Source organism: Hippopotamus amphibius, chromosome 5 (genome assembly GCF_030028045.1).
Source record: "Hippopotamus amphibius kiboko isolate mHipAmp2 chromosome 5, mHipAmp2.hap2, whole genome shotgun sequence".
In the NCBI taxonomy this organism is placed as follows: domain Eukaryota; kingdom Metazoa; phylum Chordata; class Mammalia; order Artiodactyla; family Hippopotamidae; genus Hippopotamus; species Hippopotamus amphibius.
In genome coordinates, this window is record NC_080190.1 from 137379482 (window position 1) to 137399974 (window position 20493).

At 36.9% G+C, this 20493-nt stretch overlaps 1 protein-coding gene across 7 annotated transcripts in view; it reads left to right on the forward strand.

Annotated features, from left to right (window-relative positions):
- The window catches only part of VPS13B (vacuolar protein sorting 13 homolog B), a 773631-nt gene that overhangs the window by 697387 nt on the left and 55751 nt on the right, over window positions 1–20493 (forward strand). For all 7 annotated transcript variants that reach the window (XM_057735654.1, XM_057735658.1, XM_057735653.1 and 4 more), the window contains one exon: window positions 12305–12460. In XM_057735654.1, coding sequence (XP_057591637.1) covers window positions 12305–12460 — 156 coding nt within the window. The remainder of the gene's footprint in view (window positions 1–12304; window positions 12461–20493) is intronic.

Genomic DNA, 20493 nt, shown 5'->3' on the forward strand with positions numbered 1-20493 from the left:
TAATTCCTGACTTGCCAAGTTAGTGAATTTTAAGAACTCTGAGAGCAGATTTTAAGATAAATGTGAAATAATCCATACTTTTGGAGTCAGGGACTTCCCTTCAGGCATTAGTTCATATTTGACTTGCTTGACTTACACTTGGGGATAAAACGAGTTAGGACAAGGTCTTAGATACCACATTCCCTTACTGGGAAAGAAAACCAACTTGCACAACTTTGGCTGGCTCATGTTTCTTGTTATACAGGCACTAAGAAGCAGCGGTTGCCATGAAATACTTTATTTAACCTTTACAAAAATGTTTTCTTAGTATGGCAAGGCAGTTTAGTTAAATGAAAATAAATAACTGTAAAAATTTTGGATTTCTTTTATATCCATCTGTTGACTTTTTTTCTAATTAAAAATTAGGGATAGCAATTATAATTGTCTAAATTGCCATAATGACTAAAAATAAATTACAGATTGCATAGAACTACTTGATCTTTTCTTAGGTCACATGTTGGCATGTCTTCTATTTTACATTAAGTTAAATTTTGCTAAATGGTGAATGAACATTTTAAAAGAAAATTTATTTTTTTTTTAATTTATTTATTATTTTTTGGGGGGAGTACACCAAGTTCAATCATCTGTTTTTATACACATATCCCCATATTCCCTCCCTCCCTCGACTCCCCCACCACCCTCCCTCGAGTCCCCCCCATCCTCCCCCTCCCAGTCCTCTAAGGCATCTTCCATCCTCAAGTTGAACACCCTTTGTTATATAACAACTTCCCACTGGCTATCTGTTTTACAGTTGGTAATATATATATGTCTGTGCTACTCTCTTTTTATTCAAACTTTCTCTTTTTATCCAAACTTTGGTTAGGTTTCTCTATGTTTATATTTGTATTTAGTCAAAATTGATTTTCAAACAAACAAAAAACTGACAATTTGGCTCACAAACTCAGAACATTTATCCAAGTCTAAATGACTATCAATGTCTCCAGTTTCTTATCTTATTGGCTTCCATTTCTCAGCTTACCTACAGTATTCTTTATTATTTCCATCCAACATGCCCTTATCTCTTCCACTGAAGAGTTGGGTCCAACCAAGAGCAAGACAACCATTGACTATCATTCTGTCAAGAGAGTGTGTCTACACAGCACCAAAGTCTCCTGGCTGTTAGTGCCACTCAATTAAGCAATTAATGTTTGTATTTATTTTATTTAATTATTTAAAAAGAAAATGTGAATTATTTCATATTTTATAGACAGGCCATCCTGTTCTGTACACACTCAGAAGCATACATAGCAAATCCTCTGAATTTTTACTTTTTAACCCTTTATGGTAGCATTAAGGATGAATAGCCTCAAAAGTTATCACACAATTCTGGACTTAAGGCAGCTATTAGTGTCACAGCTCATCATTTAAATATAAGGAAACATGAAAACAATAAATATGTGTAATGTTGAAATGACCTTTTTTTTTTTACTGTGTGCATGTATATCTGATTTCATGATTAAAATGTTCCCTAAAAGTCATGCATAAAATTATATGTTAACATATGAGAGAATTTGCTTATTAAATCTTTTCGCAAAATAATTGTGAGCTTGTGCGGTAAATTATTTTTCCCTAATTTAGATAATTTCACTTTAGATAACTTTTTAGCAAAGAATACCCATTAGGCATCCTATTGTTTTGTAGATAATGTATAAATTAAAAGTGCTACTAAAATATACAAGCAGCTCATGAAGCTTAATACCAAAAAAGCAAATAACCCAATCCACAAATGGGCAGAAGACCTAAATAGACATTTCTCCAAAGAAGACATACAGATGGCCAACACACACATGAAAAGATGCTCAACATCACTCATCATCAGAGAAATGCAAGTCAAAGCCACAATGAGGTATCACCTCACACCAGTCAGAATGGCCATCATCACAAAATCTGGAAACCACAAATGTTGGAGAGGGTGTGGAGAAAAGGGGACTCTCCTGCACTGTTGGTGGGACTGTAAGTTGGTACAGCCACTATGGAAAACAATTTGGAGGTTCCTTAAAAAGCTACAAATAGAACTACCATATGATCCAGTAATCCCACTCCTGGGCATATACCCAAAGAAAACCATAATCCCAAAAGAAACTTGTACCATCATGTTTATTGCAGCACTCTTTACAATAGCCAGGACATGGAAGCAACCTAAATGCCCATCAACAAATGAATGGATACAGAAGATGTGGCATATATATACAATGGAATATTACTCAGCTATAAAAAGGGATGAGATGGAGCTATATGTAATGAGGTGGATAGAACTACAATCTGTCATACAGAGTGAAGTAAGTCAGAAAGAGAAGGACAAATATTGTATGCTAACTCACATATACGGAATCTAAAAATGGTACTGATGAACTCAGTGACAAGAACGAGGATGTAGATACAGAGAATGGACTGGAGAACTCAAGGTATGGGGGGGGGGGGGCGGGGGCTGAAGGGGAAACTGAGTCGAAGCGAGAGAGTAGCACAGACATATATATACTACCAACTGTAAAATAGTCAGTGGGAAGTTATTGTATAACAAAGGGAGTCCAACTTGAGGATGGAAGATGCCTTAGAGGACTGGGGCAGGGAGGGTGGGGGGGACTCAAGGGGGGGGGAGTCAAGGAAGGGAAGGAATATGGGGATATGTGTATAAAAACAGATGATTGAACCTGGTGTACCCCCCCAGAAAAATAAATAAATAAAAAACTGCAAATAGAACTACCATATGATACAGTAATCCCACTACTGGGCATATACCCAAAGAAAACCATAATCCCAAAAGAAACATGTACCATAATGTTTATTGCAGCACTATTTACAATAGCCAGGACATGGAAGCAACCTAAATGCCCATCAACAAATGAATGGATAAAGAAGATGTGGCATATATATACAAAGGAATATTACCCAGCTATAAAAAGGGATGAAATGGAGCTATATGTAATGAGGTGGATAGACCTAGAGTCTGTCATACAGAGTGAAGTAAGTCAGAAAGAGAAAGACAAATATTGTATGCTAACTCACATATACGGAATCTAAAAATGGTACTGGTGAACTCAGTGACAAGAACAAGGACGCAGATGCAGAGAATGGACTGGAGAACTCGAGGTTTGGGAGGGGGCGGGGGGTGAAGGGGAAGCTGAGACAAAGCGAGAGAGTAGCACAGACATATATATACTACCAACTGTAAAATAGATAGCCAGTGGGAAGTTGTTGTATAACAAAGGGAGTTCAACTTGAGGATGGAAGATGCTTTAGAGGACTGGGACAGGGAGGGTGGGGGGGACTCGAGGGAGGGTTGGGGGGCGAGTCGAGGGAGTGAGGGAATACGGGGATATGTGTATAAAAACAGATGATTGAACTTGGTGTACCCCCCAAAAATAATAAATAAATAAATAAAATTAAAAAAAACAAAACAACAAAACAAAAGTGCTACTACTCTTCATCCTACTTTTTCTTCTTTCTTAACTTTTTTTTCTCTTAAGTATGTAAATGTCAGTCATAGATTGAACAGAGACTAATGTCTGAACAATGAAAAACCACAAATAAGTTCTGGAATATAGATTAGTTTGTAGTTATTTATGAAAAATCTTTTTTAGTTTTTAAGAAGTTTCTACTACTTGATTATAGATATGTTGAAACATTTATTAAGCTTTAATGTTTGCTAGATGTGTGACATTTGACATCCTATTTACTCATGGAAATTCACATGATTTATCATAAACTATATGATGAAATGACACAATGTACTGTTTTAAAACCATGAAGATGAATAGAGATAAGATATGAATAGGATTATTTCTTTCTTTATAATAATTATATATATGTTGCTTTTCTTTCATACCTGTGACATTTTCTCTCATATTTCTTCATCTTTTTGTCTTTTTTGCTCTGTACAATTATAAAGATTTTCAAGTTTTTCTTCCATGGTAGTTATTCATACTTGCTCTGCTTGCATCAGCGTAGATTGTTATTCTGCAAATGCATTTTTGTTTCCTTGCATTTATTTCTTATCTAATTCCCTTCTTATATCATCTAGCTTTTTTAACCTCAGGCTGTTTTCTGTCTATACTAGACTGTTCTTTTCTTTCAATATTTTCCTACAGTTTTATAGAAATCATGTAATTTTGCATACTTTAAAGAAAACCAAAACCTTTCCTGATTCATTTCCCCAGAATTCTGCAACTGGGTGTTTATATTAACTAGTCTCACTCCTTATTTTTTAAGATGATATGCTTTTTCCTTTGCTTTGCAGTATATTTTCATAGGTCTCATGGCTTATTTTTATGTCACTTTTTGCTATTAATGATTATATCATATGGATTTCCTGTGGTTATACTATATTATCATTTGAGGAATGATGAGTTTTTTATTCCTATATCTCCAGCCACAGGGCCAGATAATAAAGTCAATTTCTATTCCACTTCCCATTTTCCAGCTGGCATTTCCTAATATTCTCAACTATATAGAGGTGAAAGCTTCTACATCCTCCCATGCTTCTGCGAGATAGTAAATAGCGTTATTTCAGACAGCCCAACAACTGTCAGTTACTGTGTTTCAGTGCCTTTTTATGCTTCAGTTCCTGGTGTTTATTGATGACTGATGCTCTGAGAGTAAGTGGCTGGCAGTTCCTGACCTAAGAGTTCGCTGCCCCTTCAACCTCCCTTTCTGTGCCACTATCTCTCAGGCAGGTCCTCTCCCTAACTCTTACCTGTCCTCATCCCCAAGAATCTACCCACAAGCCTCTTGGCTGCCCAACAGCAAGGTCTGGCCTCCCGAAACAATGATTTTTGTACAAGTATGACTCTTTCCTTTCCAGGATCAAAATTCAGTGGTTCCATTTGGGTTATAGTCAAAGCTATTAGAGGAATGTAAGCTGATGAGTTCGTCATATTAAGTTAATTTTCCAAATTGCATTGACAAGAGGTTATTTGCATAAAGAGTTGAAGCCATAGTTAGCTATTTTCATGACTTGTCTTTGTTTGTAATGTAATCAATATTTTTTTTAGACATTAATTTTGTACAGAAAGAACCACTCCAAGTTAGGTTGTCACCTGCTTTGTCTTTATCAGAAATAACAGTCCTGTATATCTTTTTTTAATATAAATTTATTTATTTATTTATTTTATTGGCTGTGTTGGGTCTTTTTTGCTGTGCGCTGGCTTTCTTTTAGTTGCGGTGAGTGGGGGCTACTCTTCGTTGTGGTGCGTGGGCTCCTCATTGCCGTGGCTTCTCTTGTTGTGGAGCGTGGGCTCCAGGCGCATGGGCTTCAGTAGTTGCAGCACATGGGCTCAGTAGTTGTGGTGCACGGGCTTAGTTGCTCTGCAGCCTGTGGGATCTTCCTGGAGCAGGGATCGAACCCGTGTCCCCTGCATTGGCAGGCAGATTCTTAACCACTGCACCACCTAGGAAGCCCACAGTCCTGTATATCTTTTATTCTATTTCAATATGCCCTTTTTTCATGTTTTTTTTTGGGTAAGTAAAATATGTCAATCTCTGGTCAGTCTTTTAACTTCCCAAGCATAATACCTGTAGAGTCCTATAACAGTTTTTTCCTTCCTCTCATAAATGTTTGCACTATACTTTTTCTTACTAAATATCTCTCCTGCTATATTGTGAGAGTTTTCAGTGTGTGTGTCTTATGTGTCTCTGTCTCCACCATGTGTAGTACGGTAACTTGGCTTATGGTGAACATTTAATAGATGTAGATCCTAAAAATGTTTGCTAAATTGGAGAAAAAAAAAAACTATTGCCCTGGGGCGGTGGGGGGGGGGACCTCAAATAATTACATTAAAGTGCTCCAAGAACATGTGAGTGATACAGCAAGCCAGACCCTGTGTGAGGAGTGGTGGTGGAGGCCTCAGAGATGAACTGAGGCTCATGTCACCCTTTTAGCAAAGTGCCAACAGGACAGATGGCAAAGCTGGCTAGGACAAATGGGGAGACTTCATGCAGGAAGCTGAATTTGAGTTTTTAAAATAGAAATGTCTAATTTCTTTTCACTTGAAATGCAGGCTCTGCATGCTTTCTGTTAGACTTTTTTTTTCACTTTAATAACTAATTTTTATCTGATTGCAAAGTAATACATATTTATAGTATGAAATTTGGAAATTACATAAAAGCACACAAAACACACACACGCAAAGGAAACTTAAAACCCATAACCCCACAATCCCAGGATAACCACTGTTAGCATTCTGGTATATTTCTAGCCATTTTCTCCCTTAGAAATAGGTATATATACTTTTTGTCCATTTTACAAAAATGGGATGTATACTGCACATATCTTTTTGTAATATGCTTTTTTTCTGGTTAATCTTTGGCTAAATGTAATATTGTTCGCTGTTTTTCATGCTGTGATTTTTTTTCAATGGCTTGAGAGGATTCTATAGTATAAGTATGATTAAGAAGAGAGACTCTGAATAAGTACACCTCAGTTCAAATCTTACGCCTTGCCCTCTTCAGCACTGTGGCCCTGGGGGGATCACGTGGCCTCTCTGTAACTCAGCTTGCTTTTTCATCCATAAAATACAACAAAATTATCTGCCACATAAGATTGTTTAAAGGAATTAATAAGAAAATATGTAAAAAAGCACTTAGCCCACTGCCTGACACATAGTATGTATCTAATAACTGATAGCTATTAGTGTTTTTACTATATTTTGTTTGAATAATTTCCTAGTAATGCCAAATCTTCATTATTAAAACAATGCTGGAATAAACATACATCTAGGTAAATCTTTGCACATATCTATAATTATTATATCAGGATATGTTCCTGTTTAGAATTGATGAGTCCAGTGAGTATCTGAAACTTAGATTTTTGATACAAGGATTACCCTCCAGCAACAATTTTCATTCTAACCAACATTTTGTGAGTGTGCCAGGTTTCCCTTCTTTTATAAGAGGTTGTCTTGTGCTGATTGCACAGAATTTGTAGCCTTCATTTAATTCAAACAATCTTGAGAGAAAACCTACAAGCCCTCATATTTTGTGTCATGATAATTGTGGGATGACAGTGACCATTATATCATCTCCAGAAAGGTTGATTTGGAAAGTTTTCTTTTTCTTTCTCCTCTTTCTTCCAAAATACACTGCATCAAAGAGTCCAAGTTGTCCACTAAAAAATAATTTAATTTGACTTATTTCTACTTTATCATTCTTTTAGGTTGTGCTCTATAAATGTAAAAGGATATATGGGGTCCTAAGAGTTCCAGTACTGAATCAGAGTGACACCAAGCTTTAGCAATTACCTAGACATTTTTCTACCTGGTTTTCAGCATTATTTCCGATACTATGAACATCCTGAAATTCAGCTGCCTTAAAAAAGTAATAATAAGCAACATATTTCGTTTTGTTTTCATGTTAGTTTATGTGTGTGAAACGTAGTATCAGTTCCACTTACGAATTCCAAACAAGCAATTTAACTTTGATCTGTTTAATATGATCTGTAGCTTTTCAGATATTATTTTAGATAGACAAGAATTCTTTAAAATATTTTAACATAGTTTTTACTCATGAATGCTCACCTAATATATCATTTGGGGTCTACTTTATGCTTTAATATTGATATTGCAATGTATGAATTATAGATCTGAGGGATTGCATTGATTTATAGTTTAATCTAGTATTGTTATCCACATAAAGCAAATCTCCTGTATTGAAAGGTCATTCAAAATAGGAATTGTTTCTGCATATTTTGATTTGATTCTCATTTTGTGATATTATTTTATGCACAAATATCACCACTAAAATTTTTAAATATCTACTTTGGGTTATTTTTCAGTAATCCTGATTTATTTATTCAACACATATTTTATTGAATGCCTACTATGCACTGGGCTCTTGGGATATAGATATAAATTTAGAAGTTTAAAAAATAAATATGGTGCTTAAGCTTTAATATATATATTAATATACATTGCATACTATATATTTATTATATATACATATGTTTGCTAGCTTATTTCACTTGCATTTCACGTTAAATTTTTAGAACTCCTAAAATTTCTACAAAGAATACAATGGATTAGGGAAATAGTATGAAGTTATTTAGATTTTCAGTTTCTTTTTAGAACAGCACCTATTATTGTACAGTAAATTACTGTAAAATGCAAAAAATATTCAAGTGACTCTGAAGACAAACTTTCAATTTCTGGATTATGTAGAAATCATCTTGATAACAATTTTAAAATGAATAGTGAAATAAAGTTCACAGAAAAGCCTCTAGAGTACCTTCATTTATATTTAAGATATAATTTAAAATTTTTCCTTAACCATCCCCTCTCTCTTTTTCTTCCTTGGTGTACCCTATTATCCTAGATTTCATCTTGTTTTTCTTTCCTCTGTTATCTGTCGATTCAAGAATTCTCCCTTTGTATGTGACTGTGGGTGGTCCTGAGAGCTGATTCCCAAGCCCCTGATCAGTAATTCAGTTTTAAGTTTTATTTTTTGCTGAAAAAAAATGAGTGGAAAGTTCTATGCTCCCATTTGAGGTCTTCAGTGGAATTTAATCTTGCTGCCAGTGCAGCCCTGGAGTGGGAGGGTCTGCTAGAAAAAAATAAATGTAGCCCCTTAAGACCTTCCATTGAGTGTGGCTACTGTACAACCTGCCTTATACTTAGTTTCAGTTCCCATTGAAAAGTTCAAACAGAGTGGTTCCTATTTGACTCACCCCCCCCCCCCCCCCCACCGCCCGATGGAAAATATTAGACACTAGCTAAGTAGGCCACAGAGAGTGAAAAGCCTGAATGGAAAAGATGGTGAAGGAAGTGAGTCTGTAAGGGAAACTTAATAGAAATGAGGGGAAAGAAAATTTCCAGATTGATAAGAGAACATTAAAAATATCTTGGGCTCTAGCCAGAATGGATAGTGATATTTTCCTAAGCCCGTTACTTCCTCTCTCCTGTTTCTCATTCTGTTGCAGTTGTCCTGACCTCCACACTCTGCTCTCACCATCCTTTCAACACATTGCTCATCTGTACAGAAGGCTAATTCCTGAATAAAGCACAAATTCCTTAGCTTAGTAAATCATCAGTGCTGGCCACAATCTAGATCTACTTCTGTGACCTTATCCCTCACTCTTCTTTACACGTTCCCTTTTCTCCAACCAGTTGAAACTATTAACTTTGCCCCAAGCAAACCTTCTGACTTCACCACTTAGATTGTCCCCTTGGCCCGGAAATGACTGTCATCTTTACCAGTTGAAATCCTACCCAAACCCTCACACCCAAATGCTTCAGGCAGCTCTCCCAATCACAGCAGCCTAAACAGGCCCTCTCTTCTCTAGACTCCTCTCATAATGCCTCTTGTTGGTTAGCTATGCATGCCTTATTTCCCTGTGAAATCTTAAGCTCCTTGTGGGACAAAGACCAAAGCTCTTCTCTTTATTTCCTCCATAGTTCTTAGCATATTGCCTCCCTTATAGTATCTGAGTAATGAAAATGTATGGGATGAATAATAGAAAGAAGTCTCATTAGGATTAGGCAGTCTAACACAAATTTCACATTTGTATGCCTGATTTTATAGTTTCTTCTGTATAGAAATAAAAATAGACATATGAGTATTTGTTATTAAGTGGAGACTTTTCAGTACCTATAGCAGTGAAATTTAGCGAGTCAGTCCAACAAGAACAGGACTTCCCACCCTCACTTGATGTCCAGGGATATCTGAGCACCCCTGTCTAGTGCCCAAAGCACTTACACCATGAGAAAGAGGACTAAAGTACTTCTAGGCCCCCTGAATTTGTAGATTTTCTCTTTGAGCAATGTCATTCCTTTCCTATTAAATTGTGTGCATATAATTGCCAGTGATATTTAGATGCTTTTTAACTGTGGGCCAGACATTACAAATATTGTATTGGTCATGCATGTGGAGAGAAACATCATGTTTTTCTCCCGCTTAACTTTTCTGTGTGAACTAATTCCAAATGTATCTGAATTTTCATAATTCAAAGAAAATATATGTGCCAACATTTTGAGAACAAATAGCTGCCAGATGGAACCTGGCAGCATATTCCTTGGTGACATTCAGTCAATAAAAGCCTTGTACACAGAGTGAGCAGCTACCTGCTTGTGTGCAGCTGAGCTCACATGCAAATGTGAACACTCCTCAATTAAAAGTATATCGTGTACATTAAAACTTTCTTTAAAAAAAAAACAAAAACAGAAAAAAAAAAAACAAACTTTCTTTAGAGGATATGGAATTTTCAAGAAAAATACAGCTGAGTTTGACCTTCAGTACCTTACCTCATTAGTTTTTTGTCATTTCCAGCTACTAGTCTCTCCAAAGAAAACAACTTTCTTTGTTTCTTTTAGTTTTGTGTGTACCCTGAGCTTTATCCCCAGTTGCTATTATACAAAAAACTGAAATGGTTCCAAACACCACTATTGTTTTTCTTTTTTTCCTGTAACTAATATTTAAACATCAAAGATACTCTGGTACTTTTATGTTGAAGAATGTATATAAAATCAAATTTTCCCTAAAGGTATTTTATTTGCTGTCCAGGATTTTTTTTTTTTTTTTTTTTTTTTTTAGCTGCTAGACTTCTTTTTTAGAAGTCATCTGGAAGGTAGCCTTTTGATTTCACAATATCACTGGCAGTTGTATGGAGCACGAACTGGAATGGGGCCATATTAAAAGCAGGGAGATGAGTTAGGAGATTTTTTTTTTTTTAATATTTTATTAAGATACTTAAAAACAAAAAAACCCTGTCTTAATTTTCCACCAAAAATCACTTTGTGATGACCAATGACCTTGGGAAATTTTCAGATTTAAGCACTTCACAAGGGTTCCTCCTAAGCTAAAACTAAAAAATGTTTCCATCAAAAGGCTTATTATTATGGCAATTCCCATGTAAGTCCTTAATGTATTTATTTTAAGAGTCTATTATGATAGCTCTTATATAATATTTTCAAAGTTTTATTCGTTATGTTAAGTTGGAAAATGTTTCATGTGATTAGCCTTTGGTTAGCTCTCTTAAAAAACTATATATTATATGAAGGAAAATACTCTTTGCATATCATCTAAATCATCTTCCTAAAATGTCAGTTTTATTTCCTTATACTTAGTAATCATATAGAACATTGTTTATTTTCATTTAAACATGTATCCTAAAGAAGCAGTCCTTATTGTTGTTTTGGAATACTTATTCAGTTAGCGGAATTAAGTTTGAAATACTTAACTGCAGTTAGTGGGTAGGAGTAGAAATAAAAAGTATTTGATGACCATGAAAGAACTCTAAATATTACCAGAAGTGGCAATACTATATGAATAAATATGAATGTGGATCAGGAGACTCAACTGGTAAAAGTTACAGTAAATACATACTAGGAAAAAAAATAGAACAGAGACTTTCTCACACGTTCAAAATGTTAAAGGTATTTCTAATTTGATATATGTGATCTCATAAGGAGAGTATATGAAATGAACTGCATCCTCAAATTGCTATTTCTTCTTTTTTTTTAATTTATTTTATTTTATTGGCTGTGTTGGGTCTTCGTTGCTGCGTTGGGTCTTCGTTGCTGCACACGGGCTTTCTCTAGTTGCTGTAAGCGGGGGCTACTCTTCATTGTGGTGTGCGGGCTCCTCATTGTAGTGACTTCTCTTGTTTTGGAGCACGGGCCCTAGGCACGTGGGCTTCAATAGTTGCGGCACATGGGCTCAGTAGTCGTGGCTCACGGGCTCTAGAGCGCAGGCTCAATAGCTGCTGTGCACGGGCTTAGTTGCTCCTTGGCATGTGGAATCTTCCCAGGGCAGGGCTCGAACCCATGTCCCCTGCATTAGCAGGTGGATTCTTTACCACTGCGCCACCTAGGAAGTCCCTATTTCGTTCTCTATCAAAAGCCAAAATAAGGAATGGCAATTTAGGGTCAAAAATAATGCTACAAACTAAATTTAGCTTTAATTACTGTCTAGCCAGAAGAAGGAATAAACTATCAGCCAAGACCACGATTCTTTGATCTCACATTTCAGCCTTCTTGTCCTCCAGATGAATGAAATGGTCTTTCCTCAAATGTTCAACAGACCTTTTACCATTTGATAGGACAATTATTTTTAAGAAGGTTTAAAATGTGATCTGGAAAACCACATTGACTCTATGTGGCATATTTGCTATTCTTAGCCTGGTTGAATAAGCTGAAAGTGGATGAATAATGCAGGTTAGAAAGAAAACAGATGCTAAATATTACAAATAGGAAAGTTTTCCAGCAATGAGACTTTCATTTTAGGACTAGATTTTTGTTGGCACTTTTGGCATTATGACGATTATTGTTTTTCTCTCCAGCTGTTACACATCTGTATTGAAGGTTGGGGCAATTGGCGTTGGTCAGAGTCCTTCAGTGTGGACCATGCTGGGACCTTTATTAGAACTATTCAGTACAAGGGCCGAACTGCCTCACTCATCATCAAGGTTCAGCAGCTCAGTGGAGTACAAAAACAGGTAAGTTCCTTTGTGTGCATGGCCCAGACAACTCTTGATCATTTGATGTAATTAATGGAAGGGAAACGTAAGGAAACGAAAATATTAATAATGAAAAAATCACAGTGAGATGCCCAGTTATACCTCCTCCTCCCAGGCACGTGAGCACTTAGTAAGCGCTTGTCGATGATCCTGATGGTGATGATGGCTTCATACCCCTCGTCCCACAGTCTTTTACAGGAGCTGCTAACGAGCAGTAAAATTTACTGATTTTCGTTTCACCTCTTCTCCCTGTCACCACCTACCTTCTGGTGGAGGTGCTAATGAGCTGTGAAATGGCCAAAGGGTCTTTATTGAGAAGGAAAAGAAGCCAAGGACAGTGGGGACTCTGGATAATCCAACAGTGGATAATCAGGAGTTGATTCTCATACACGTAAGAATAACCTGTGAGGAAGAGTTGTGATTCTCTCCCATGACAGAGTGGGCCTGGGTCTCCAGCAAGCTTTCTTTTCCTAGGAGTTAATATTCACTGCAGTAAAAATTCACTGCAGTCTAACTCTTGGCATATAAAACCTCAGCTCTCAGCACATATTTTTATGTATTTTATAAAACTTCCTTTTGGCTGTTTTTGAAGTTCTAAGACTGCAAAGGGGAAAAAAAGTATCTGACACTTTTTTGTGTTCTTAAGATGTGAAAATGTGGTTTTTAAAAGATGTTTTTCAAGCATGCAGCATATGACAAGAGTAGAAAGAAAAAAAGGAAGTATTAAAATCTGAAAACTGGCTTCACTGCACACATAATAACTAGATTTGTCATAAGAGTTTTAACATATACATCTGCATCTGGATTGTAACAGTCTATCCAGAGCTTATGTGAAGTGAGGACGTGATAGACACGGCACTCAGTCCCTAGAAAAGGAAAAAGGGAGCTTTCCGTATTGAGCACGTGGGACTACCCCATTGCTGTATGCCAGGGGGCAAGCAGGAAGCAACTGGCGAGGTGGACAGTAGGACCAATACCAGATACATTCTTGGTCTGCACCTTATCAGGGAGCTGGACTTCATGTTCTCATCATTGTGGGCAACAGATGTGAAAAGAGAACTATAGCAGAGGAGTCTCAGACAGGAAGTGTGGAAGAGTCTTCCCAGTCAGCTGATCATTCCTCCAAGTAGTTGTTGATTGCCTCCTGTAGGACAGAGTGAAGTGAAAGGCACTAAGTATGTGACACAATCTTTGCTCTTAAAATGTAAATTTATATAAACCCAACAATGTATACGACTGATAGTAAGGGTGAAGGGAATTTAGAGGTTTCACTAAGATTTGACTTGAGCTAGGCTTCACAAAACTTGTCGAATTTAGATTAAGAGAGGGCATTCCAAGTCAGCAGTATGGGATAAATAAAGATACAAATATGGGGCACATGTGTCTTACCCAAGGACTCATGAGCGGAACAGTGTGGCTAGTGTGGGCTTTCAGCTGGAAAGTCACAAGAACAAGAAGTGTCCCTCCCATCTGCCCTCAGAGCTCTCTTACATGGATATGCTCTCAACAAATATCTGCCCAGTACACGCTGGTTTTCTCATTCTGTCTCTCATGGTCTCTCAAGGATGCCTTGTCTACCTTCCCCTCCACCAGCATGCCTGAGAAATAGTCATACAGCATCTGTTTGAATACTCCAAACGATGAGTCTCATTTTCTCACACCTCAGCTCTTTCCCTTGTTGGTTACTTCCAGCTATTGATACAGTTCTTTCCTAATTTTGAGCCGCAGTCAGTCACCCTTCAGCCAGTTTTTACCATTCCTCAGAACTTGTGAGGCATATGCAAAAAGCACACAACTTGTTACCTGTCCTCTATAGTATAGCCCTCCAAATACGTGAGAGGCGGTAGCCTATTTCCCCTTAGTTGCTTTCCCTCTAGGCTAGTGGTTTTCAAACTTGAGTAAATATCAGAATCCCCTGGAGGGCTTCTTAAGACACAGATTGCTGGGTCCCACCCCCAGAGTTCCACATGCAATAGATCTTGGGTGTAACATGATAATTTGTGTTTCTAATGGGTTCTCAGGTGCTTTGACCACCATAGCTCTGGTCTGAAGTTCCTCAGTGTATTCAGCTCTTTGGCATGTGGTTGCTAGAACATTTACCAGTCAGTGGAATGGGAGGGTCCTTCCATGGAGAAATGTTTTCAAGGAATGTCCTTGGTGGTTAAGATCACAGGCAACCTTGCTAGCTGTGTGATCATCAGCAAGTTGTCTAACCTTCGTGAATCACTTTTCTAAAATGGGAATAGTAATAATAGTGCCTTCCCTCATGAAGTAAGTATGAGAGTTAAATGAGTTTGTATAAGTACAGTGCTTACAGCAGTGCCTGGCCCACTGTCTACTTTCAAGAAATGATATTAAATATCAGGAATAAATTAATATATACAATGTACCTGAGCAGATACTATTGCAACAGTATATCATAAGTCAAAAAAGTTGGTCATGAAAAACACATTTTTTTTTTTTAATTCTCACAAAACTTTACCTGCTTTTTTTCTGATTGTAAGAGATTTCTCAGCCCTAGTTATTACCTATATGACCTTAGGCAAGTTTTTTAACCTTTCTATGCTTCATATTCCTTTTGTAAAAGAAAGCACCCAATAAATACTAGTTCACACTGTTATTTTTATGTTAACTGTTATAAAGTATATCTGGAAACACAGAAAAGCCTAATGAAGAAAATTAAAATTACCCATAAATCTACCAATCAAAAAATATATTCTATTATTACTTTGGTGTATTTTTTCTACTCTTTTTTTTCTATGCAGATATTTTTTTAACCAACTTGAAATCTGATTGTAATTGCAGTTTTTCAATTTATTTTTTCCCTTAACATTGTGTATAATGCTTATTTCCTCGTGTTATTTAAAATTCCTGAACTAATCCTTTAAATGATTGCATAGTGATTTACCATATGCTTTATCAAACCCCATGTAGACATTTCCTTGTTGTTGGAAGTTTAGTTAATTTCCAATTGGTTACTATAATAAATCCTTAAATAAATATCTTTGTGTATAAATATATGTCCAAATTTCTGGGTCTGTCCTTAAAATAAATTGCTATAAAATTTAATTACCTGCGCAAAGAATATGAATGTTTTTTCAGTGCTTGATGCATATTCCCAAGTTGTTTTGTCTTACCAGAGTCTTGTTGGGGCTACTCTAATCTTTTAAATAATTAAATATATATTTGTCCTGAAACTTCCACTGACTTCCTGAGTTTCTCAAACCATTAGCATTTTTGAAATCTTAAATATTTATGAGGGGTTCAAATCTGAACTAAAAAAAAATTCCATATATTGAAAGTTTAAGGAATTCTTTTATCACTCTCTCTGTTAATGTCAAATATACAGATTTTAAGGCATCTGGTGCCAAATCACATTTCAGAACTTTTCCAAATGTTATTTGTACTGTTAAATGTTAATAATCCTTTTCTGTGGTGAATGTGTCTCACACTTTTCTCTATTTCTACCCCACTTACAATAAATACTCTTTAAAAAAAAAAGTCAAATCTAGCCAAACAGGAAAGGCCTATTTGGAGAGCAGTAATGGAAGCATAACCAGCCCTTGCATTGCATTTACCTTTTTGAGAGGAAGTGTCTTCTTCTCCCATAGAAATTGGGAAAGTCCATTTTGCATTCCCACTATCATGGAAGGCATATACACATATAACTTATATTCTGAGTTGTAGCATTTCTTGTCATTGTCAAATGAAATTGAGCTCTATGTTAGGGCTGTTTAAAAAACTTAGCAGAGCAAGGAAAATTAGAACACAGAAACAGCAATTCGTTTAACCTAGAATGAAGTAAACAGAAAGTGGTTTATACTGAATCCAGGTAATACGAGGTTCAGCAGACCACCATGCCAACCTCAGACCAGCTGCTGCATGTATCAACATTGTGAAAAACCTTTCTAGTCAGGGTTTTTCTGCCTTTCCTCTCTCTCCCTCCCTCTCCCTCTCTGTCTCTGTCTCTGTCTCTCTCTCTCTCACACACACACACACACACACACACACACACACACACACACACACAAATGTATTATTTCTTTTTAAATTGGGTTTTTTATGGTCTGGGTAAATCAACTAACATTCAGATTAGCTCTAGTTAAAGTACATCAGAGATGCAGGATTTCCTCAGTTGGCCAGGTTAGGAAGGAAGATAGGAACCAAACTTCCAGAAGAGCTTCTGGATTCCTGCCTCCCTCACTTCTTGGCTTCGTTCCTTCTGCTCCACCTGGGCGTGGAAATTTGCAACAAACCGCAGCTGCCTAATTACCAAGCCCCATTTAGGGAGGAGAGTGTGTGCAGCTCCCTGTTGTACCGTAACCGCATTAATACGTCACTGGACAATGGAGAATTGGCTAAAGTTTGTTTGAACAATAACATTTGGTTACCTGTATCCTGCCTTTCCTGTACCCCTCTCATTTCCTCAATTCAGTGAAAAATGGCCACACATAAAATTTCTCAGGAACTTTGTACATTATACAGCTAGTCATGCACATATATTTGCTTCTGTGTTTTCCATCCCTTCATTGAGGAAAGCTTTACCACTCTAAAAGCCTAAGTGTACGTATGAATGTATGTATATATATTTGTACCTTTATACATACACTTTTAATCATGGTTAAGATATCATTTTCCAGTGCATCTGGTGCTCTGGAGTTATTCTTTAATATCGCTATTCTTCTTGGCACTGATCTAATAAGAGTTCTGAAACCTGCTAAGTAAAATCATATGTGGAAATCTTCAGTACACATCTTTGTGGCTTTGGGGAAAGAGGGGAATTAGTGTGAAACCTGGAAATGTGTATTAAAGAGAAACCCTACATTAAAAAAATTAAGTAGCTGTCTTCAACTGATAAATTAATCTTGAAATTCTAACCATAATTTTCAAAATAACGGCATTGTAAGTGTTGCCACTTTGAAGGAAAGCAGGCGTGGCTCTCACTGAACCCTGGGAGGGCACAGCCAGGAACTGCGCTGCTCCAAGGCGCAGCCATTTTGGATTTTCCTTCATCTAAGTAGCCTTCCCTCCCTGGCCACTTTTAAGGGTTTTCTTTTTATCAAATTTGAAAGCCTACTTAACAGGCTTTTTGGTTGGAAATGAAACTATAAAAACCCACCAAGAGGATCTTTGTCTTTAGACAAAGTGAGTCCCAGATGGTTGCAGAGATTCTGTGGTTTCTGTGAGAGACAGCCAAATTCTCTCCTAGATCTCATGGGGCCCGAAGGTTCTGAAACAAGAGCAGTGAGCACACATTGCCAGGCCTGGACACATCAGAATAAGAACAGAGTTAATACTGCCTCAGAGCTTCCTATTGTTTATTCGAAGTTAGGCAGTGCTGTGGCATCACAGGACTTACCATGAGTGTCTAGTAACCCCTACATACGCTAGAGAAAAATCTTGTGTGCTAATTTAGGACTCAGAGTTCAGTGGATTTCCATGTTTGTTATTTTGAAAATATTGTTTTAAAAGATTATAATGGCCAGAGTATCTAGGGGAAATGCAACAGTTAAGCATAGCTTAGTTTTTACTGATGTGTTCCTTCTAAAGAAAATTCAAAGGAATAGATAGTTGGAAAATAAATGTTTAAGAAAAGGCTAAACCTCACTGTTCAAATAATGCAAGTTATTTCAACTTGCATTAGTTGTTCAAACAGTTGTTCATATTTATTTGTGTAAATAATAGTTTTGTTTAAAATGATGGTTACAAACTACTCCTAATGACGTAGGAGAATGTATCAATTAGGATGCTTTCAGCTCGAAGTTACAAAATAGGGTTTTTAATCTTCATAGCAAGCTAATGAGGCAGATACTATTATTGTTCCTATTTTATATTTATTATCTTACATAACAAAAAGAAGAAGGTACATTCAATGTTGGTTAGTTAATTAAACAACTCAGTAGTGTGTCTGCTTCTCTGCTATACTCCTGAATTTGACTTGTTGACCTGAAGATGGCTGCAAAAGCCATATCCTCTCCTAACATCTTCCATGGCAGAAAAAAAGGAGGGTATTCTCAAATTGTCTCCCTTATTATCAAAGAGTTAAATCTTTCCCAGAGCTTTTTAGCAGCCTTCCCTTTTTATTTTATTCTTCAAAACAGAATTCCATGTTCATCCCTAAACTAATCATTGGCAAAGGTGTATTGGAATTACCACAATTACCTTGTAGCAACTGTGATACAACCTCTGGGGGCCATGGGATGTGTCCACCTTCCCTGAGTACTGTACTGCTTTTTGAGACCTAAACCAAATCAGTGATTTTAATAGCAAAGGAAAAGGAGGAACCAACTATTTGGAATGGAACCACTGGTTTTTTGCCACATTTACCTTGTGATAGGCAACCTTTATTCTGTTTATACTGTTTCTGTTTTCTTAATTCGTAGGTGTTAATTTTATGAGATACAGACTATCAGGGTGGTGATCAGCACAGACTCTGGGCCAGACGGTCTGGGTGACATCAGGAACCTTACTCAACATCTCTGTGCCTCTGTTTTTTTCCTTGTTAAGATGAGGGGTCATTGTAGCGCCTGTTTTATGTGATTGTGAGACAGGAGGGAAGGGGGCAGGGCACAACCTGTAAAAGAATGACACAGCCATAGGACATGACAAAGACTGGTTAGAACCAACTGAGTCCAAGACAGCAGAAGATTCGACTTCCAGTGAACCTTGTGCCTTATTATATGCTCATTGTAATATATTAGCATGCTAAATGACACACCCACCAGCACCATGACAATTCTGAGGCCAGCCATAAAAGGTCAAGAAAGTGGGTGGTGACCCAACTCCTGGAAATCCCCACCTCTTCCCCAAAATAATTGGAATAATCCTCCCACTCATTAGCCTGTGAAATTACCCAGCCTATAAAAACTAACCACACCATATTTCAGAGCTCTCTCACCTTCTGAGATGGTCTGTCTGTGGAGTGTGTTTCTCTCTAAATAAATCCACTTCTTACCTATCACTTCATCTCCAAATTCTTTCATGACAAAGCAAAAACCTTAAATTCACCAGGGGCAGTTGCTATGAGAATAAAAGAGATAATTTATGAAAATACTTTTTTATTAGTTAGGATTCTCCAGAAAAAAAAAACAGAAGCGACAGGGCATGTGTATGTGTACACACGCATATACACGTACATGTGTATCTTATATATATGTATGTAGAGAAAGCGGGGTAGAGATTTTTTTTTTTTCTTTTAAGCTCTTTATTGGAGATTTATTATAAATTGGCTCACACGATTGTGGAGGCTGAGAAGTCCTGAGGTCTGCCATCTGCAGTTGGAAAACCAAAGAGCTGATGTGTGGTTCCAGTCCAAAAGCCTGCAGGCTAGTGTACCAAGAAGAGCTGATGTTTCAGTCTGTGTGCAAAGGCTGGGAAAGGCCAGTGTCCAGCTAAGGCAGTGAGACAGGAGGAGTTTCCTCTTACTGGGGCTCTTTGTTCTTTTAGGTCTTCAGTTGATAGGATAAGGCCCACCCAGAAGAGCAATCTGCTTTAGTCAGTCAACCAATTCAAATGGTAATCTCATCTAGAAACACCTTCACACACACATCCAGGGTAATGTGTGAGCAAAATGTCTGTGTGCCCCATGGCCCATTCAAGTTGACCCATAAAAGTAACCATCTTAGACCTGTAAATATGCTATATATGTATTACTTAGTATATATGTTATAATCTGGGAAAATATTACAAATAAGGAAAACAGTATGTGAAAGTCCTGTCTTCCTCAATCATGGTGAAAATTCATGTTACACAGGATTTGCCTTCTAAAAGTGTTCATTGCATAGGAATCAATTTTGTGTTATCTTGTCAATTTCCACCAGTTTCAGAGATACTTCTTAATGCTGGCTCTGAACTATACTCTTAGCTGGATGAAAACTTAAATAACCCATGGGTTTAATGGCTAATTCTATGTATTTTATAAAAATAAATGCTTCTACGCTATACAAAAAATCTGAGTAACATAAAATATAATTAGACTTCTGAGGTAAAAGTTGTTTGTATTATCAGTTTAT